Source organism: Nicotiana tabacum, chromosome 3 (genome assembly GCF_000715075.1).
Source record: "Nicotiana tabacum cultivar K326 chromosome 3, ASM71507v2, whole genome shotgun sequence".
NCBI lineage: Eukaryota > Viridiplantae > Streptophyta > Magnoliopsida > Solanales > Solanaceae > Nicotiana > Nicotiana tabacum.
In genome coordinates this window covers 125464191-125485822 of record NC_134082.1, presented here as the reverse complement: position 1 = coordinate 125485822, position 21632 = coordinate 125464191, and the positions used below count along the sequence as shown (strand labels likewise).

At 42.0% G+C, this 21632-nt stretch overlaps 1 protein-coding gene across 1 annotated transcript; it reads left to right on the top strand.

The window, feature by feature from the left end:
* The first annotated feature begins 330 nt into the window (after nucleotides 1-330).
* Nucleotides 331-10433, top strand: LOC142179497 (uncharacterized). The gene is made up of 2 exons (XM_075249887.1): nucleotides 331-9697; nucleotides 9784-10433. Exon 1 carries the CDS (start codon nucleotides 4281-4283, stop codon nucleotides 5325-5327), a length of 1047 nt encoding a protein of 348 aa, XP_075105988.1. The 5' UTR covers nucleotides 331-4280; the 3' UTR covers nucleotides 5328-9697; nucleotides 9784-10433.
* Nucleotides 10434-21632: the final 11199 nt, after the last annotated feature.

Genomic DNA, 21632 nt, shown 5'->3' with positions numbered 1-21632 from the left:
CCAAAAGAAAAATATAAAAATAGTATCGTATTTTTATTTTTAATATAATGTTTGAAAATACAAAAAATAGATTTATTTTAACGGTTAGTTTTGTTTTAATAAATTATTTTAATAGTAGGACTAATTAATAAATGGGCGCATATTTTTAATCTCATTCGCGGCAAAAGAATAGAGCTTGGGCTCGAGCAACCCATCGTTAGGCCTAATTTTGGACCTAGCCCACAATTATCAAGCCCATAATTCCTAGACCCATACCCCTTAACCTAAAACCCTACAACCTAGACTCTACACTATAAAAAGAAGAAAAAGAATAAGAAAAGGGACGAAAAGGAGGGAGAAGCTGGAGAAAGCAGCAAAGCTGCGCAACACAAAACGACCCACCCCTTAATTTCATCTTCTTCACACCCTATCCTCTGAAGAAAAATCATACAGCAGCCCCTTCCCCGCTGTTCTTCACCTCAATCAGACCACCAGCCCACATGACTCACCCCTGGCTCCAAAACACAAAGCCAACAGCAGCACCCCCATCAAACACACGCACACAGGCGCAAAAGGAGGGCAGCAACAGTGGGGATCGGGAGTAAGAGGGAGGTGGCGAGTGACATTCTAAAAATCAATGGAACAGTAGCCTCGATTTAGGTTTGTTCAAGCTGTCCGTTTGTGAATCTGAGGTTGCGATGCGAGGTCCGTCGTTGAACTTTGTCGCGTTTCCAGCGAGTTTCGAAGTCTGAATCGTGGTTCCGTTCGAGGTTTCCCTTTTGGTCCGGTTAACAATGATTCATTCCGTTTTCTACAAGGTTTCAATGTGAGATTACTTCTTCCCTTTCGTTTTGTGCTGTTACAACATTTATGAATGTGTTATTCTGTTACAATGTCTATTTTACTAATGTGTTGTTCTGATTTTTGTTGAAAGTTTGAGTTGCTGCTTCATTCCCTGTTTTGGTTGTGACTTGTTGGGTTGAGAGTGAGGCATAAAAGCTTAGTTCATTAAATTTAATTTGATACTTAAAGAAGGATAAGTAATAGATAAAATGTTCCTCTCGCTATCCTTTGCTCCATTTATGGTGTATTTGGACGTTGGGTACTACATTGGTGACGTTGATTAATCTGTCCTTATCAAAAAAAATTACAAGTAGCTTTATTTGTTTTTCAGCTTGAATTCAGAATTTGTATAGCAATATCGGATACAAGTTTCAAGTGTGGAAACATGGGGTGGGTAAAACAATGAATACTATTGCATGATTAGTCAAGGTGTATCGTGGAAAACAAGCAATTAGTACATTAGAAGTTTAGAACTCATGCACCTTCACTTGAAATATTTTGTTTAAAACTTCCTTTAGCGACAATTGTGTTATGACATTCCTGTTAGCTTAATTAGTAGATTCATGTCATTTTCATGCTTTCTGGACAATGCCAATATAATCCTTCAACTTCATGTTTGCTTTGTAGTCCTTGATTTGGAAATTTTGTCAATAATCATAATCCCGTTCTATATGATATCGACCACGGAAGTAGAATTCGGTGTGCATCAATTTAATGTTAAGGTGGTTTTTTTGTTTATCCGAGTTGATTTAATCGTTAGGAGTATGCTTAGGCCGTTAATATTCATGCTCTCGTAGTTTGCTTTAGGTGCGTTAATTAAATAAATTGTCATGGCTACGGGTACGGTTCCCGTGACGTAGTTGTGATGCTTAACTTCCTAAACTCGGGTGTGCATTCATGTGACCCGAATCCAAATCCCAACAACGTTAAATAAAATGTGTCGTGGACCGCGGGTGCATTTATGTGACGTGGTTCAAGAGGTGTTTTGGATGACGTTGAATCTTTTTTTTAAAAAAAATAATTAAATAAAAGTGTTTATAAAGTTAAAATTGCACCATAGGCTAAAGCATGTATTAAAACCAGATAAAATCAAATACAACAGTTAAGCGACCGTGCTAGAACCACGGAGCCCGGGAATGCCTAACACCTTCTCCCGGGTTAACAGAATTCCTTACTCGGATTTCTGGTTCGCGGACTGTTAACAGAGTCATATTTTTCCTCGGTTCGGGATTCAACCGGTGACTTGGCCATTAATCTCCCAAGTGGCGACTCTGAATTAATTAATAACTAAATCCCGTTCCGATTGTCCTTTAATTGGAAAAACTCCCTTGAATCTACATCCTTTACGGGGTGTAGGTGTGAAAAAGGAGGTGTGACAGCTATGCCGACTCTGCTGGGGATTTTAACCCAGAACGTGTTGTTCAGGGTTCAGAATTCGAGCTTATATAAATTGTTGTATTTGATTGTATCTGATTTTCCTACATGTTTTGTGCTGAATGTGCTAAATGTTACCGCTTTGATATTATATGAACTGTATATAAATTGTGTCGACACCCTTCTCTCTTCACCTCCGGGGATGTGCTTACTGGTTGAGACTCCCTATTCTGTTAGTGTCATACCTTGAAATAAGAAAGAGGTCGGACAAGTTACGAAGCCGGATGGCCTTTTGGTTCCCGGTAAGTTGCCCCCTCCTCGACTCGAGTTGTCCGCTCGGGTACACAGTCTAAAACACCGACCCAGGTTTTGAACATAGAATAACGTGACTTCATGCCGGATCCCTAGTAGGAACGCTTATTTGCATCACGTTGCATTTGACTTAGGGGACTCAACACAGGGGTTGGGTCCGTCTAGGACCAGCAACCTGAAATGAAAAGACCATCCTGATGCATCCTACTTGCTCTGTACATTTATTTGTTCCGAACCTGCATGTTGACCGGTTTCTGAATCTCGAAAATGTTGGAAAATTGAGGAAAAAAAGAAAAAAAAAGAAAAAAAAAAGAAATATCAGTTAGGGAGTTAATTGATTATTTTAGAAATAAAAAATCAATGACCAATTACTGGCGAAACTCTGCCGAAATTTTGAGAAAAAAAGGGGAAAATGTTTTATTTTGTTTTACTAAAAAAAAAAGCAAAGAAAAAAAATAGAAAAAGAGTCTTTTATTTTTAGTTTGGAAAGTAGGTTGTTTTATTATTTGTTGAAAAGAAAAAAAATAGTCTTGTTTCAAAAAATAGTTTTATTCGCTTATGAAATGCCAAAAATAAAAATGGAAAAAGAGTCATGTTTTAAAATAGTTCGGTTAATTTGCCCGAACTACGCATGATTTGATTCTCACAGGGCGTGAGATACGTAGGCAACCCTCATCGGGTCCAACCTCCACTTTGCAAAAATAACCGAAAAATATCAAAAATTTAATTTTTGTCATAAATAAACCAGGTGATGCCGTTTTGTCAAAAAATAGCCAAATGTTACCAAACGGGGCGCCGGAAGGCTGACTTTGCATAAACAGCCACCTTTGGTCGTATTTTGATTTTTGACCCTCACAGCCTTAAAATCTTTGTCCCGAGGCGCAGGAAGGCCGTATTTGCAATACCAGGTCATTTATTTTAAATTTTGAGAAAACAAGAAAAGAGTCAGTGGTCAAGTGAATACCGTTCGGATTTTTGGGTCGGAGTTGGCATATAGGGGAAGGAATCTGTCATTTTGTTTTTGGGTTGTATTTCTTTTGATTAGAGTATATGGGTCGTTTGATTTTCGAGTCTGTATTGCATCGTTAAGTTGGTCAGTTTTGTCGTTATTATAAAAATGGAAAATTCCAAAAAAAAATATTTTTTATTGTCGTTTACCTTTTATTTGCAAGAACTACGCACGGTCTGATTCATGCGGGGTCATGATACGTAGGAAATCCCCATAAGATTCGACCGCAACCAAAAAAAAAATGAAAAATGAAAATGAAAAATGGAAAAGAAGAATTGAAAAAAATGGGAAAAGATGTTGTGAATAATGAGGACTGACCCAATCCATTCTAACATGTTTTGTTTTGAATTGTGAAGAAAGTTGAGGTGGTCGGTTATAGTAAGCTGGAAACACAAGATCCAAGGAAAATGATAACTGACATCGAAGCTGTTACGAGTGCTCAAGAGACTCAGGGTCAGAGGGTTTGTGGTTGAGGAAAATAGAACACTGAAACAACAAATGACCAAAATGCGTCAAGCCTGGGCAAATGGCCAAGGACAGCCTTGTCACGAGTCACAATTTGCTACACAGCAAGAACAATACCACTCTCCCGAGTACCACTCGTACTCGTTTGAGCTTCCTGTAAACATCGAGAAGCCTGCCCGAAAGAGAGTACAGGAAGAAATAACCCAAAGAGTGAAAATATTAGAACAACGGTTGAAAAACACGCAAGCAATGGCAGGTCAAAAGAGCGTTGCCTTCAGAGATCTATGCATGTTCCCCGATGTCCACTTGCCGCCTGGTTTCAAGGTTCCAAAATTTGAAAAGTACAATGGACATGGAGACCCCCATAACCCACCTGAAAAGGTATTGCGACCAATTGAGAGGCGTGGGAAGAAATGAAGAATTGCTTATAGCTTATTTTGGGGAAAGCCTCACGGATGTAGCATCTGAATGGTTTTTTGATCAAGACACATCTTGCTGGTACGTCTGGGATGACATGGCACGAGCTTTTGTCAAACAGTTTCAATACAACATCGACATCGCCCCATACCGCATTTCCCTTTCTAACCTGAAAAAGAAACCAACTGAAAGTTTCAGGGAATATGCCATCAAATGGAGAGAGCAGGCAGCTAGAGCTAAGCCACCCATGGATGACCACGAGTTAATCACTGTCTTTCTACAGGCTCAAGAGTCAGATTATTTTCAATACATGACGTCCGTAGTGGGTAAATCCTTCCCGGAAGCAATCAAAATGGGAGAAATGGTGGATAACGGTCTTAAGACAGGAAGAATTATAAGTCAAACAGCCCTCAAAGCTGCAGCTCAAGCTGTCCAAATTGAATCTGGTAACACGAATGAGGGGGATGAAGAAATCATAGTGATATCAGGGTCGAGAAGAGGTCCTAGGAGAACATCTCGAAGGTATGTGCAGCCTCATCGGGTTTTCCATGACCCCCCTAAGCATTACTATCCACCTCCGAATACCTCACACCCGCTACCAAATCACCCAAGAAAGCGAGCTCGAGTATCACAAAATCTCCACCAGCCTCCGCAAAATTTTCAATTACCTTGTAACCCACATCCAAGCCAGGGGTATAGAAGGGAACAAAAGTTGAAAGATAGTTTTACACCAATAGGAGAGTCCTATGCAAGCTTATTTGAGAAGTTAAAACAACGTGACATGATTGCACCCATTCCTCCAAATCAGGTGGACCGACGTGCGAGAAGCTTTGACTCATCTAAAAGGTGTGAATACCAATCCAATGCTCTGGGGCACAATGTGGAAAATTGTCGGGATTTGAAAAGAGAAATAGAAAGGATGATCTAGTAAAATTTGATTCAAGATAGTGGCACCCAGAATATCACGCTGCATCCCTTACATGAGGAGGCACACTTGGTGAGGATGATGCCCGGTGACATGGGGTATGAGAATACTCTTGGGAACTTGTTGACTGAAGTTGAAAATACTGAAGCAGATAGTGGTCATGGCAATATGGATGCGAAGTTTAGTGGCTAAGATGTCGTGCTTGTAATTGGAAAGACGCTCCATTCCTAAGTCAGCTGGGGAGGAGCTTTGGTGGTCCATTTGGCTGTCATTTCTGTTGTCCGGATTATTTGCAGGGTTGTAATCCGAATATTGTCTTGTATTCAAACCCTCCTATCCTTTCATTTTTGTCTAGCTTGTTTAGTCGTAGTGGTTTGTCTAGGGTTGTCTAGGTTTGTTTCAGTTCATTCTAGGGTTGCAATCCAGTTTGTTCTGTTTTGTCTTATTATTCGAACTGTTTCATCGTTTGTCTAATGCAAATTCCGATCTGTTGTTATTCCCAATCATTTTCTTTGTTTAGTTCTTTTCTATCTTTTTGTTTTGCCTTTTGTCGGTTCTAGTGACATGACATGCACGCATAATTCTCAGTCTGATCTTCAAAAGTTGCGAAGCAATGAGACCATTTTGAAAACGATAAGGACACTTGAGGAAATGAGAACAGATTGGGACATTTTGAGATTGTTTGACGCCCGAACCATGTGAAACTGGGGCAAGTAAAACATAAAAATCCCCGTAAAAGCAAGTTGGGCAAATTGACAGGGGGCTGGTCGTAGTAATAAGAGTAAGAGTGTTGTCGAATGGCACATTATATCTGACAGATGTAGAAGAAAAATGTGTGAAATGGCCGTCAATTCCGATGCGGTTAAGAGATGATGTGTATGGGTCCTTTATTCTGATTGTACTTGTTTGTATTTGGCATATTTTGAAGTTTGAAATGACGAAGGCGTTTTTTTTTGCTATCTAAACACTTTACCCTTTTGTCACCCTCTTTGAGCCTTATTGGTATTCTTTCATACCTCTCTTTCAGAATCAACAGCACAATCAAAGAAACGTAAGTGCCGGAGATAAGCAAATGGAAAAAAAAGAAAAAGAAAGGAAGGGAAGGAAAAGAAGAAGGAAAAGGTAGGAGAGAAAAGGAGAAAGAAAGAAAGAAAGGAAAAGAAAGAAAAGAAAAGAAAAAAAAGAAGAAAGAAAAGAAAGAAAAAGAAAAATGAAGAAAAGAAAGGAAAAAGCAAAAAAACACAATAGAAAGAAAAGAAGAGAAAGAAAATCACAACAACATAGTCTCTGTGACGTGAACTACGATTGACTTGATCCCAAAAGGATACGTAGGCAGCCTCTCTGAGGTTCAGTCATACCAAAACAAAAATCCAAAAGTACCCAAGCAAGAAACTGGGGCAGAAATTGTGGTTGTTGTGAGAAGTCGGATTCCGAAAGTTGTAAATTTAACCCATTTTGAAATTGTTTTGAGCCTTTTATCCCCTTTCTTTCTAACCCATCCAAAAGCCTACATTACGGTCCAAAGAAAAACCTTCTAATCAGTCTTTGAGAAATGCCAAGTCAAGCAGGTAAAGTAATTCATGTCAGGGGCAACACTCCAGTCCAAACAAGGAAAATGAAAATGAGAGAATCTTATTGATGAAAATCCTCATGGGTAGCGCAAGGTGATGAAAGCTGAGAGAAATAAAAATGAGAGAGTCTTATTGGTGAAAACCTTCACGGGCACCTTGAGGCGACAGTAAGTTGAGAGAAAGAACGAAATGAGAGAGGTTTGATGGTAAAAACCCTTTGGGTCACTACAAGCCGAATAAGGAATGCAAATCAAATTGGATAAGCGGAGCAATGAAGCCCAGTTTCACGACAAAAAGGAACAACAAGAGCTGACCATCAGGTTTGCTTAACAGAATAGGTAGCAGGTGCATGTCAAGGTCATTAGAGTCGGTATCCACATCCGATAGGTTTCTACTATGTAATTTTCTTGTTAGGAATCATCTCTTTCTATTGTTTTTTACTCTATTCCTTTTGTTTTGTTTATTTCCCCTTTCTGAGTCTTTTGGTCGTAACAAGTGAGGAATGACTTCAAAATTTTCCACCAGCTTTCCAATTGCACAAAATGGGGTCACAGGTCAGGAAAAATGACAAGAGCACTGAGCTGGTGATAATCAACATACTTTGGGATCCTTATGAAACACAAAGTTTGGTAGATGTTGGTTCAGGAATAATGCAACAGATAGAGGGTATTGGGATTGAACGGGGAAAAAGGGTATTTCAGTGACACAGATGACGGGGAAAGCGGTTAGTCAGTAAACATGCAAGACCTTCAAGAAGAATAAGTTGTCACAAAACATATGGGGTCAGATAAGAAGACTAAAGGTGATAATTGAGAGATAGTCGTCAAGAAGGGCGGAAGTTATCAGCCAAGTTTCAAAGATGGTCGGAGAACGCAAAGCATGGAAAGGAGAAAAGGAAAGCCATCCCAGCGGGAATACCACAACCAACCATCGCATTTTTAAACTGACAGAATTTTCTTTGATTTGAAACAGGGGCATGGAAATGATATTGATGGCAGAAAGATATGCTACAGGAAGATTATCAAACTGGGGCAGAAAATTTTCTGTCGTGTTGAATTTTTTTTCGGGTACCCATCTGAAGAACATGAAGGTCAATACAAGTGTTTTAAAAAAAAAAGAGAAAAAGAGAGGGAAGTAGTTTTCAGGAAAGAAACACCAGTTATAAGAAAAGTAATTTTTGGAGGAATGAAACACTAGTTTTTAGGGAAGTGGTTTTTTGAAGGAGGACAACACCAGTTTTTAGGGAAGCAGTTCTGAAAGAAGATAATTCAAGTTAGTGGGTAGATAAAACAAATTTTGAAGGAAAATGGTTAAAGAAATCTTAGTCTATTGAATCTTTCACCTAAGATAAAGAAATCTTAGTCTGTTGAATCTTTCACCTAAGATAAATAAATCTTAGTCTGTCGAATTTTTCACCTAAGATAAAAATCTTAGTCCGATGAATCTTTCACCTAAGATAAAGGCAGAAGTTGGAAAAACGAAAGGAATGCATAATTTGGGAAAAGATGAAGGCAGAATTTGAGGAGAAAGAAAGGAAGGCATAATTTAAAGAAGGGGAAGGCAGAAGTCGAAAAAAAAAGAAAAGAAAGGAAGGCATAATTTGGGAACAAGAAAGGAAGGCAGAATTTGAAAAGAAAGGAATTTGGAAAATTAAGAAAGTCGGGATCACTCAAAAATGGACCTAGTCTGACGAATTATCACCTAGAGTCACAATCTTAGTCTGTTGAATCTTTCTCCTAAGATGAAAATCTTAGTCTGATGAATTTTTCACCTAAGATAAAGATAAAGAAATCTTAGTCTGTTGAACCTTTCTCCTAAGATGAAAATCTTAGTCTGATGAATTTTTCACCTAAGATAAAGATAAATCTTAGTCCGTTGAACCTTTCTCCTAAGATGAGAATCTTAGTCTGATGAATTTTTCACCTAAGATAAAGTTTAAATTTTAAGATACATTGCGGTCTCTAAATTTTTAAAAGTTGCATTTCAGTCTTATCACAATTCAAGCTTTAGTTCTTATTAGTATGTGGTAACAAACACCCAGTTTCCAAACTGGGGCAGAAAGTTTTCTTTGTTTTGTCTATTTTTGTGAAGTCAGGAACCCGCCTGGATAATAGAGGAATACATTCAATTTCAAATTCAACAATCAGGAGCCCGCCTGAAGAACAGAGGTGATATAATTCAAATTTTAGTTTTCAATAGACCTTTTGTCTTTTGAAGTCAAGAGCCCGCCTGAAGAACAGAGGCATACAATTCAAGTTTCGGAAGTCAGGAGCCCGCCTGTATAATAGAGGTATTTCAAGTCAAGTTTTAAGCAAATTCTTATTAATATCAAGTAACATGTACCCAGTTTCCAAACTGGGGCAGAAAGTTTTCTTGGTTCGTTTATTTTTATGTAGTCAGGAGCCCGCCTGGATAACAGAGGAATACATTCAGTTCAAGTTCAGTAGTCAGGAGTCCGCCTGAATAACAGAGGTGATACATTCAATTTCACGTTTCGGAAGACAGGAGTCCGCCTGGAGAACAGAGACATACAATTCAAGTTTCAGCAATCAGGAGCCCGCCTGAAGAACAGAGAAGTCAGGAGTCCACCTGGAGAATAGAGACATACAATTCAAGTTTCGGAAATTAGGAGCCCGCCTGGATAACAAAGGAATACATTCAGTTCAAGTTCAGTATTCAGGAGCCCGCCTGAATAACAGAGGTGATACATTCCATTTCAAGTTTCGGAAGTCAGGAGTCCGCCTGGAGAACAGAGACATACAATTCAAGTTCAGCAATCAGGAGCCCGCCTGAAGAACAGAGGTGATACAATTTAAATTTTTAGTTCTCAATCTATTTCTTTGTCTTTTTTGAAGTCAGGAACCCGCCTAAAGAACAGAGATATACAGTTCAAATTTCGGAAATCAGGAACTCGCCTGGATAATAGAGGAATACATTTCAAATTTCAGAAGTCAGGAGTCCGCCTGGAGAATAGAGACATACAATTCAAGTTTCGGAAATCAGGAGCCCGCCTGGATAACAGAGGAATACATTCAATTTCAAGTTCAGCAATCAGGCGCCCACCTGGAAAAAAGGGAATTCAATTCAGAAAGCAATTCAGAAGTTGATGAAGGATGTGAGATGCTCAAGACATGGCCGAGGTCACAAGCACTACATGTCCGGTCCTGACCCAGAAGTTGTAGAAGAACGAGCTAGCACCTGCAGCTAACAAGTGTCAAGGTTCAAATCTAAAGTCTGTATGAAGAACCATTCAAAACTCAAGATCAAGCTTCAGAAGACTTATAGATAGGAATCTTGTAGCTCATGGTCGATAGGCTTAGCTAGTCTGTTTCATCTTTTGATTTTGATTTTTATCTCACTCATCTCTAAACTACACGTGGCCTGATTCCTTTATAGCTAAGGATATGTAGGCAGCTCAAATGCCAGAGCTCGGTCACATCCCCCTTTTCTCTTAGTCTTAGTCTCTCCAAATAAGGGTCGGGTCAGAAATCTGTCTAGTCAGTCTTTGTCTGAAAACTCTGTACGTTTTCAGTCAAAGAGGGGCAGCTGTAGACATGTGATTTTTGACCCTCCCCAAGATCTTTCATATATTAGAGTAAAATATTTAATTTAGGCATAATATAGATATTTTAAGTAATTTTGACTCTTTCACTTTATTTTAGTACAAGAAAACAAAAATTACAACAAAAAAATAAAATATAATAATATAATAATAATTTCATTAATATTTGTAGTCATTTTTAATCCAAAAGAAAAATATAAAAATAGTATCGTATTTTTATTTTTAATATAATGTTTGAAAATAGAAAAAATAGATTTATTTTAACGGTTAGTTTTGTTTTAATAAATTATTTTAATAGTAGGACTAATTAATAAATGGGCGCGTATTTTTAATCTCATTCGCGGCAAAAGAATAGAGCTTGGGCTCGAGCAACCCATCGTTAGGCCAAATTTTGGACCTAGCCCACAATTGTCAAGCCCATAATTCCTAGGCCCATACCCCTTAACCTAAAACCCTACAACCTAGACTCTACACTATAAAAAGAAGAAAAAGAATAAGAAAAGGGACGAAGAGGAGGGAGAAGCTTGAGAAAGCAGCAACGTTGCGTAACACAAAACGACCCACCCCTTAATTTCATCTTCTTCACACCCTATCCTCTGAAGAAAAATCATACAGCAGCCCTTTCCCCGCTGTTCTTCACCTCAACCAGACCACCAGCCCACACGACTCACCCCTGGCTCCAAAACACAAAGCCAACAGCAGCACCCCCATCAAACACACGCACACAGGCGCAAAAGGAGGGCAGCAACAGTGGGAGATCGGGAGTAAGAGGGAGGTGGCGAGTGACATTCTAAAAATCAATGGAACAGTAGCCTCGATTTAGGTTTGTTCAAGCTGTCCGTTTGTGAATCTGAGGTTGCGATGCGATGTCCGTCGTTGACCTTTGTCGCGTTTCCAGCGAGTTTCGAAGTCTGAATCGTGGTTCCGTTCGAGGTTTCCCTTTTAGTCCGGTTAACAGTGATTCATTTCGTTTTCTACAAGGTTTCAATGTGAGATTACTTCTTCCTTTCGTTTTGTGCTGTTACAACATTTATGAATGTGTTATTCTGTTACAATGTCTATTTTACTAATGTGTTGTTCTGATTTTTGTTGAAAGTTTGAGTTGCTGCTTCATTCCCTGTTTTGGTTGTGACTTGTTGGGTTGAGAGTGAGGCATAAAAGCTTAGTTCATTAAATTTAATTTGATACTTAAAGAAGGATAAGTAATAGATAAAATGTTCCTCTCGCTATCCTTTGCTCCATTTATGGTGTATTTGGACGTTGGGTACTACATTGGTGACGTTGATTAATCTGTCCTTATCAAAAAAAATTACAAGTAGCTTTATTTGTTTTTCAGCTTGAATTCAGAATTTGTATAGCAATATCGGATACAAGTTTCAAGTGTGGAAACCTGGGGTGTGTAAAACAATGAATACTATTGCATGATTAGTCAAGGTGTATCGTGGAAAACAAGCAATTAGTACATTAGAAGTTTAGAACTCATGCACCTTCACTTGAAATATTTTGTTTAAAACTTCCTTTAGCGACAATTGTGTTATGACATTCCTGTTAGCTTAATTAGTAGATTCATGTCATTTTCGTGCTTTCTGGACAATGCCAATATAATCCTTCAACTTCATGTTTGCTTTGTAGTCCTTGATTTGGAAATTTTGTCAATAATCATAATCCCGTTCTATATGATATCGACCACGGAAGTAGAATTCGGTGTGCATCAATTTAATGTTTAGGTGGTTTTTTTGTTTATCCGAGTTGATTTAATCGTTAGGAGTATGCTTAGGCCGTTAATATTCATGCTCTCGTAGTTTGCTTTAGGTGCGTTAATTAAATAAATTGTCATGGCTACGGGTACGGTTCCCGTGACGTAGTTGTGATGCTTAACTTCCTAAACTCGGGTGTGCATTCATGTGACCCGAATCCAAATCCCAACAACGTTAAATAAAATGTGTCGTGGACCGCGGGTGCATTTATGTGACGTGGTTCAAGACGTGTTTTGGATGACGTTGAATCTTTTTTTAAAAAAATAATAATTAAATAAAAGCGGTTATAAAGTAAAAATTGCACCATAGGCTAAAGCATGTATTAAAACCAGATTAAATCAAATACAACAGTTAAGCGACCGTGCTAGAACCACGGAGCCCGGGAATGCCTAACACCTTCTCCCGGGTTAACAGAATTCCTTACTCGGATTTCTGGTTCGCGGACTGTTAACAGAGTTATATTTTTCCTCGGTTCGGGATTCAACCGGTGACTTGGGACACCATTAATCTCCCAAGTGGCGACTCTGAATTAATTAATAACTAAATCCCCGTTCCGATTATCCTTTAATTGGAAAAACTCCCTTGAATCTACATCCTTTACGGGGTGTAGGTGTGAAAAAGGAGGTGTGACAGACAGGACCAAGAGTCATCGCCTGATGTGGTTACAGGTATATTATCAGTCTCCTCCTATGATGTATATACACTGATTGACCCAGGTTCCACCTTATCATACGTTACTCCGCTAGTTGCTAGTAAGTTTGGAATAAAACCAGAATTGGTTAAACTTTTGAGGTATCTACACCTGTTGGGGACTCGATGATAGCTAAGCAGGTATATAGGGGTTGTATAATAATAGTTCATAGTCGACCTACCATAGAATATTTAATCGAATTATATATGGTAGAATTTGACGTTATAATGGGTATGGAGTGGTTGGCTTCTTGTCATGCCAACATTGATTGTAGATCAAAGATAGTCCGATTTCAATTTCCAGGGGAGCCTGTTTTGGAGTGGAAAGTTAAAATGGCATCGCCGAGACGTAGATTTATTTCCTATCTCAAGGAAAGGAAGATGATCACTAAGGGTTGTATTTATCACTTAGTTCGGGTTCAGGATATGGAAGTAGAGTCACAAACCATTCAGTCCATCCCAGTGGTTAATGAGTTTCCCGATGTTTTTCCCGATGAACTTCCGGGTCTCCCGCTAGAGCAAGAAATTGAGTTTTCTATTGACCTACTATCGGATACTCACCCAATATCTATTCCTCCTTATAGATTGGCCCCCGCATAGCTGAAAGAGTTAAAGGAACAACTAAAGGACTTACTTGAAAAAGGCTTTATCAGACCTAGTACTTCACCGTGGGGAGCACCTGGTTTGTGAAGAAGAAAGATGGTTCCTTACGAATGTGTATTAATTATAGGCAACTAAATAAGGTGACAATCAAGAATAAGTACTTTCTCCCAAGAATTAATGATTTATTCGATCAGTTACAAGGTGCCAAGTGATTTTCAAAGATAGACTTGTAGTCCGGGTACCATCAGGTAAGGGTTAAGGATGAAGATATTCTGAAGAAAACATTCAGGACTAGATATAGGCACTTTGAGTTTCGGGTTATATCGTTCGGTCTAACCAATGCCCCAAAAGTATTCATGGATTTGATGAACCGTTTGTTCAGGACTTTCTTAGATCTGCTTGTAATTGTATTTATTAACTGTATACGGTGAAATCGGAGGGACCGGTTTCTCGTCACTAAGGTGAGTTTGGGGAGTCATATCTGTATCTCGAGGCTGCAGGGCTACAGTCAAGCTCCCTCTCATGAGGTTTGCCCATGACCCAACAAAGATTCCGAGGGTGGGGAACTCCCGAGGCGAGCAACTAGCATCAACAAAGTCTAGTATCGTGCCTAGCTATCCCATCCCCGTGTCTTTACATTTAATGCATTCTATAATATATTGTATTCCCTCTCCTATATAAAAGGGATCCACACCACTTTGTAAGGGGATACTATTGCTCCTACTATTCCACACAAGATCAATAATATCCCTCTCACTTTCTTCTCTCTAACTTACTCGCTCTTACTCGCTCGAGGCCACTCTTAGCATTTACTGCTTTCATACTTGTTCTTCATTTATTGCTTGGTATTGGTCATAAAGAGTCTCTGTTAATTATATTCTAACTGTTACCCCATTCCCGACTACCCTCGATAGCTCAAACTCGAGCCGGATATCGACCCCGAGGCCCTCCATCGACCAGTTCAGAGGTCGGGTAGTAAGTCCCTCGATTTGATTACTGTCTCATTTTAGCTTGTATTTCATCGTTAAACTCCATACTCCTAGCATCAACTGCTCTAACAACTAGCATAAAAATAGATCACATATTTTTAGAATCCCATTTACAAATTTAATTGTTGTTACCATTTTCACGATAAACAGTTTGGCGCCCACCGTGGGGCTAAAAATAATAGTGATTATTTTCTTGCTGGTTTCATTGCACAAACACAAGTTATCTTTCACACTTTTTCCTAACCAAGATCTCTTGATTTCAGGTCGAAATGTCTGGCTCGGTAAACAGGGTTGAGAACGACTACCTCGAAAATCATGGCAAAAATAGTGTGGTTGTTCCAGTCATTGGCGCGCCATCGCAGAACCCCGATGACGCACCTGGACCGATTCCAGCGGACGTGGGTTTGCAAGACGCGTAGTAGGTCGATGAAACCTCACACACTGACAGAAGCATACAGCATGGCGACCAATAGGAAGCCCAAAAGACCCCGGCTCGGGAAGCACATGAAGTTAGCCTTCATGATATTTTTGAAATGTTGCAGGCACAACAGTTGGCTATCGCTCAATTGCAAAGCCACCCGAGACTCCTAGCACAGTAGCACCGGAAACTGCTCCCCCAACCGAATGGGTACCGGAGAGGTCAAGCAATGACGGGTCAGTAGCCGATCCTGCCATCATGAAAATGCCGGAGGACCTCACCAAAAGGATCGAGTCAGGTGAGAAAATGATAGCAACCAACGATAAAAAGGTCGAAACTTATAACTTCAGAGTCGACGAAATCCCGGGCGTGCCCCATGTCCTAAAAGGTGTAGATTCTAGGAAGTTCGTGCAATGGTCATTCCCAGAGGAGGCGGCTCCAAAACCCATTCCAAAGAAGTTCAGAATGCCAGAACTCCCAAAATAAAACGGGACCTTGGATCCTAACGAACACGTCACTACCTATACGTGCGCGTGAAAGGCAACGACATAAAAAATGATGAGATCGAGTCCGTCATACTGAAGATATTTGGAGAAACGCTCTCGAAGGTGGCCATGATTTAGTACAACAACCTAGCTCCCAACTCCATAGATTCATTCGCCATGCTAGAAGACTCCTTTGTAAGGGCGCACGATGGTGCCATCAAGGTAGCATCAAGGAAGTCTGACATATTCAAGATTAAGCAGAGGGAGAACGAAATGCTACGAGAATTCGTGTCTCGTTTCCATACAGAACGAGTGGAGCTACCCCTGGTCTCCGATGACTAGGTAGTGCAGGCCTTCACTCAAGGCCTGAATGAACGAAGCTCGGTGGCCTCAAGGAAGCTGAAAGAGAATCTGATCGAGTATCCCGCCGTAACATGGTCGGACGTCCACAACCGATACCAGTCAAAGATCAAGGTCGAGGACGACCAGGTGGGAGCCCTTTCGGGCTTAGTATACCCGAGTAGACTCTTAGCGAAGGAGTAAAGTTCAAATAAAGAGAGATACCAGTCGTACCCTGATGATAGGAGACACTCTCCGAAACGCAATCCGCCTCGCAACGACCGATTGGTACACTGAGGACAAAACCATCGGGGACCCCTCAATAGAGGTGGCTTTAACGGGGCCAACGGGGCGCCTCGCCTATCAAAGTACAACTTCAACGTCAATGTATCGAACATCGTGTTCGCCATTAGCAAAATCAGGGATGCCAGATGGCCCAGACCTGTACACTCATATCCTTCCCAAAGGAACTACAACCTGATTTGCGAGTTTCATAACTCATACGGGCACCGAACCGAGGATTGCAGGCAGCTCCTAGAGGAAGTGGCCCGACTGCTCGATAATGGGCACCTTCGGGAATTTCTCAGCAACCAGGCTAAAAACCAGCCCCGAGAAAGAGAAACAGCCAAAAAGAACAAAGTAGACGAGCCCCAACACGTTGTCCACACGATTTTTGATGCTCGCCCCAAACGTATTCAAATAGAGGACCACATAGCAACCTCCAAACGAATGCCAGAACTCAAAAGTGCCATCGCCACTAAGGTATAATCACCTCTCCCTCTTTCTATATTTTACTTAACGATAACTCTTGCGCAGGCCAGCGACCAAGGCAATCGGGACGCCGCTCCGGCTCGAGGACCCTGAGGTTTCAAAGCGTCCATTGCACACTTTTCCTTTGATCGGTTTTTTATCCAGAAACAGGTTTTTACCGGCAAGGTTTTTAACAAGGCAACATCCACACACTTCCCGAGAAGGATTCAATAAGCCTACTAGACTCTCTTTGCTATTAGCCTCGTCCCGGGAAATAACAAATGAGGTTCCAATAGGAAATGATGTACTGGGCCAAACGGTCGAACGAACCGTGCCTGCATGAGCCGAGCTTATGGCAACCCAACGGCATGTATTCACGACAAGCAATCAAAGAATATCTTTCACCAAAAGCGTCTCGTTCTCTATAAGAAAGTTTAGCATGGTCACGACAGGGTTCCCTCCACCGAATATGTCCCAAAATACTCGGAGACTTAGCGTCAACAATTTGGCACCCGCACGATCTCAGGGTCGGAACTCTGGGCTCATAATGCCCCAACGAGGCAATTCCTATCTCACGAATAACGGCCTTAGAGCCTAAGCAAACTCGATGACTCGGAGACTGTCGTCAATCGCCATACACTGGAAAACCCAAGGTCGTAAAACCCCGAGCGGGCAGACTCGGTCTAGCCAATCTATTTTACATAGCAAGAAAAAATGTAAGACCTCAACAGGCATGACAAACTGTAAGACCTCAGCAGGCATGACAAACTGTAAGACCTCAACAGGCATGAAAATTTTGTAAGACCTTACTACAGGCATAAAACTCAATCTCGAAGTTTAGACTATATGTCGTATTTGTAAAACTCCCAAAAGGGAATACCCTCGATGTAGACGCCTAAACTATCACTCGAGATCAAAAATGGCTCTGACCAAACACATATGACTACGGTCAAAACGGTTGCACCAGCCAAATTAACGCGACTCGGGGACGCCCGACCGTCGCTAACAAAATCACAGGTCATTACTTTGAATCTACTTCGAAAAGAACCGGTTAAAACAGGCTACTCTCAACAGGCAAACGAGTTTTGACCATGATAACTCCGAATCAAAAGGCTTCGAGCTACTCAGCCTACGAGCTAAACCTTCCGAGGTGCTCGAATATAGCCGCTAGCGACTTAAAATAGAGGTTCTTCCTAAACCGACGCCGGGTCAGGCAAAATTATTTCAAAAAGACCTTAACGAGAGGAAAACAAAGCCTACAATATGCCCACGGGCAAAAGCATAAGAGCCATTGTCGCCATCCAAAAGAGCCTAAGGGTCGCACACTAAAAGGTCGCAACGACCAACAGCGTAAGAGCCACTGCCGCCAGCTTGAAAATTGAAAATTGAAAACTTGAGGATTAAAATGAGCTCGAGTCGTAACCCAATTCGGAAACCGGATCCAAAATAGTTAACTACACATGCCTAAGGACACAACATAAGTGCCATCGTCGCCAGCTCACAAGCCTCAGGGCCACATACATAAAAGGTCGCTCTGACCCAAGGCGTAAGAGCCATTGTCACTAGCCCATGCAGACGTAAAACTTGAGGGTGAATTGAGCTCGAGTCGGAGCCCGACTCGGAGACTAAACCCAAAAATGGTTAAAATGCGTACGCCCAAGGGCAAAAAATAAAAGTTGATGTCGCCGGCCTAACAAACATCAGGGCCATAATACAGGTTCGGAAATTTCAACCAATCCAAAGGTCGAATCGACCCGATTGAGATCTTGACGAACAAGAGTACAGAAGATACAAATTGCGGGGTTCCCCCTCTTATTTTTACATACTGGCGGTGAAGCACAATCTCAATCAACGACATATTATGAAAGCTATATACACATAGAAGAAGGCGGGGAAAAAATGTTCCCCTTAGACAACTACGGCCCGGTGGCCCCCTCCTCACCGTCTTCAGCATCGGACAGAAGGAACTTGGCATCATACTCCTCCCCTTTGGCTTGCTAGATCTCCCCCGAGAGATCGAATCCCCTGGCATGAATCTCCTCAAGGATTTCCCTCCAGGATCTGCACCTCACATACTCCTTGATATTGCACGGTCAAGGGCCCTCTTCAGCTCAGCTTTAGCAATGGCAGCGCTCCTCGAATAGGCCACCACTTTCTGTCCCGCCTGGTATTACTCATCACAACCTCGGCCCGGACATTCACCACCTCGGTTTTTGCCTTCGAAAGCTCGGACGAAAGCCTTGTGATCATTTTCGCCCGAGTAGAATCGTTCGTACGAATAGTCTGGATTTGCACCTCAAGAGTGAAAACCTCGGCCTGAGCCCTCTCTTTGGCCACAAAATGAGCACTCACATGCACTTGCAGCTCGATGAATTTGCATTTGACTTGGCCAACCTCGCCCCAGAGTTATCCCAGCTCCTCCTCCTTATCCTTCAACTGAAACATCAAAACATCAAGAGGCTAAGATAGAAAGGGAGTGCAAGCCAGCATGAAATACAGGGTACCTATTTCTCCAGGCAGGTCTCACGGATCCGGTTCTGGTCCACCTCATGCCATAAGGAAATGAGCTCGCTTTCCTTTGCCGCACAAAAAGGCTTGAGAGATTTCTCCCTATCCAGAACCTCCCGCAACGGGGCCTCGCAACGAAGCAGTTCGAATTTAAGCCTGTCGAAGGCCTATGAAAGAAAGCCAGATAAATAAAAAAAGGGGAAAAGGAAAATCGCAGGGCCGGAACAATCTTACAGCAGTCAAAACTTACCTGAGGCCAAAACACTAAGCCTCGCCGAAGACCGAAGCAACATCCAATGGTGTACCACTTCCAGAAGGTTGTCGATCGACCGAATTGCTTCTCCTTAACCGCTGAGAGGGAGTCACCTCACTGCAAGCCTTTTCACACCCCAGAATATATTTCCTTTTATCAACACTCCTTGATCCCGAGGCCAACAATCTCTTCTCTTCCCCCGGGGGACACGACCTCACTTCGAAAGGACCACCGGTACCTGCGACAGTTAAATTAAATAAACCGGCAAGAAAAGTGCCATTTTTAGGAGGCAGAGCGCCGGGCACCTACCATGATGCTTCGCCTCCCATCTCCCTTTGGACAAATCTCTCCACCGGCGCCTATCATAAATCGAGCAAGCTGCCAGCTTACGAGACCACTCGACTAAATCAGGGACCTTGCTAGGCGACCAATGAGTTGCTACAAATAAAAAACAGAAAGATATCATTACGAAGCCAGCCTCCAGTCGAAACGAAGACAGTTCATATGAGGTACTTACATGTAAAGTTCCATTTCTCAGGAAATGGCAAAAATTCTCCAGGAATGACGTCGGTTGTTCGGATCCAAACAAATTGATTCATCCATTCTCGGTCTTCGCCCTCCTCATTACCAACTACAGGAGCTTGAGTGGATCGACGCTGAAGAGCAATCAGGCCCCGGTAGCACAATGGCCGATACAATCTCACAAGATGGATGAGGGTAAACTCTATCCCGGTCTTGTCAGCAAAATATCTCATCGCCTGCCCTATTCTCCAAAGGGAGGGATGAACCTGCACCAGTGTTACTTGATATTTTCGACAAAAATCGAGCACAACCTGGTCGGGGGAACCCGACGTGAAAACATGAGTATATACGCTCAAAAATCCCTCAACATATGTCATAACGCTCTCTTCGGGGAAAGGTACTATCAATATCACGCCTTCCCCCCATCCGCAATATTTTCTGATCATCTTGAGGTTTTCCTCCCCCACTGATGTAATGATCCTCGATGCATGCTCCCGATGACCCGGAACATTAGGAGGTTTCCCCGGTGTGATAGCTCTCCTCGAGGCAAGGCATCCTAAGCCTCGCTAACCTTATGTCGGAGGCGAGCCGTTGGCGCCAACTGAATGTGGAATGCAGGAGAGATTACCCTCCACTCGATTATCAAATGTCGATGCAGTAGCCATGGCTACGGTAAAGTATGGGGGAATAAGGATCTGAGCAAAATTTTCTGAAATAGGGAAGCAGAAGGACTAGCACAAAGCACCAGGCTCTGCAGAAGAGGCAGCCTTTTCAAAATGGCAAATTCGCCACATGAGAGACGGATGAACAAATATATAGGGGCAAAGCAACAACTGCCCGCCTACCCAAGAGGGCTAATTAATTCTGGACACGTTAACGTCACCCTCTCCTAGGGAAGCATACTGGTGGGATCACCCTAGCTCCCTCTTTTTTTTTATTATCGGAGCATACGAATATGGTTAACTTACGTAACTCAAAAACAAAAACTACGGGACCTCGGGGAGCCCCCCCGACGCCATAAGAATCAGTCCAAGAGAAGCTGTCGATTTAACCCTGGGACATGGCCAGTTTCAGTGTCCCGGTTGATCCGGGAGTAGGCTCTGAAGGGCCGACGTCGAGAGGCAAAAGCGAAAACATGAAATTAAAGGGGCAAAGAGACTAAAAAAGGGGGAAGAGAAGGGCTGACAGAATGAAAACCCTTTTTTTTACACTGTCAAAAAGAAAAACATCTTTGCACAAACCATTCCCCTGGGGGCCGCATACAAGAGGAAAAGGAAGGGATACAAAATGACTCGGAGACTACTCCTCATCGCTATTATCTTCGCCCTCATCGGGGGCAACTAAAAACGCCAGTTCTTCCTCCACTTCACGGACCTCCTTGAGATCAGCTGACAGGTCGATACCTCTGCCTCTGATTTCCTCCAGGGTCGCTCTCCTCACCTCCTCCTTAGCATGCTTAATGGCTCGAGTTAGTTTCTGCTCAGCTGCTATTGATATGTCACGAGCTATTCTATGAGTCTAGACCGCATCCTCGTGATAAGTAACAGTGTTTCGTTTGACTCGAGCTTGGCCACGGCCAAGGCAGCGACCTCCCTACGAGCATCCTTGAGATGATTCCAGGATGTCGCCAACTCCCCGGCTGCTATTTCATTTTGCTCACTCAGCTCGGAGATCTCCGTATTCAGTTGATTAATCTGTGAGCCACTCTGCTCGACCTATGTAAGAAAGGTAAGCTAATATATACGAGAATAAGGAATAAAAGTCAGGCACGAGCAAGGCAAAATACCTGAGCAGCAAGATTGGCCTTCTCACGTAGGGCCGCTTCCATAGCAGCCCAAAGTTCTCCCAGTTCATTCCCTCC

What these genes read in the sequence shown, in the direction of transcription:
- LOC142179497 (XM_075249887.1), top strand. Translation starts at nt 4,281, where the DNA reads ATGTCCACTTGCCGCCTGGTTTCAAGGTTCCAAAATTTGAAAAGTACA.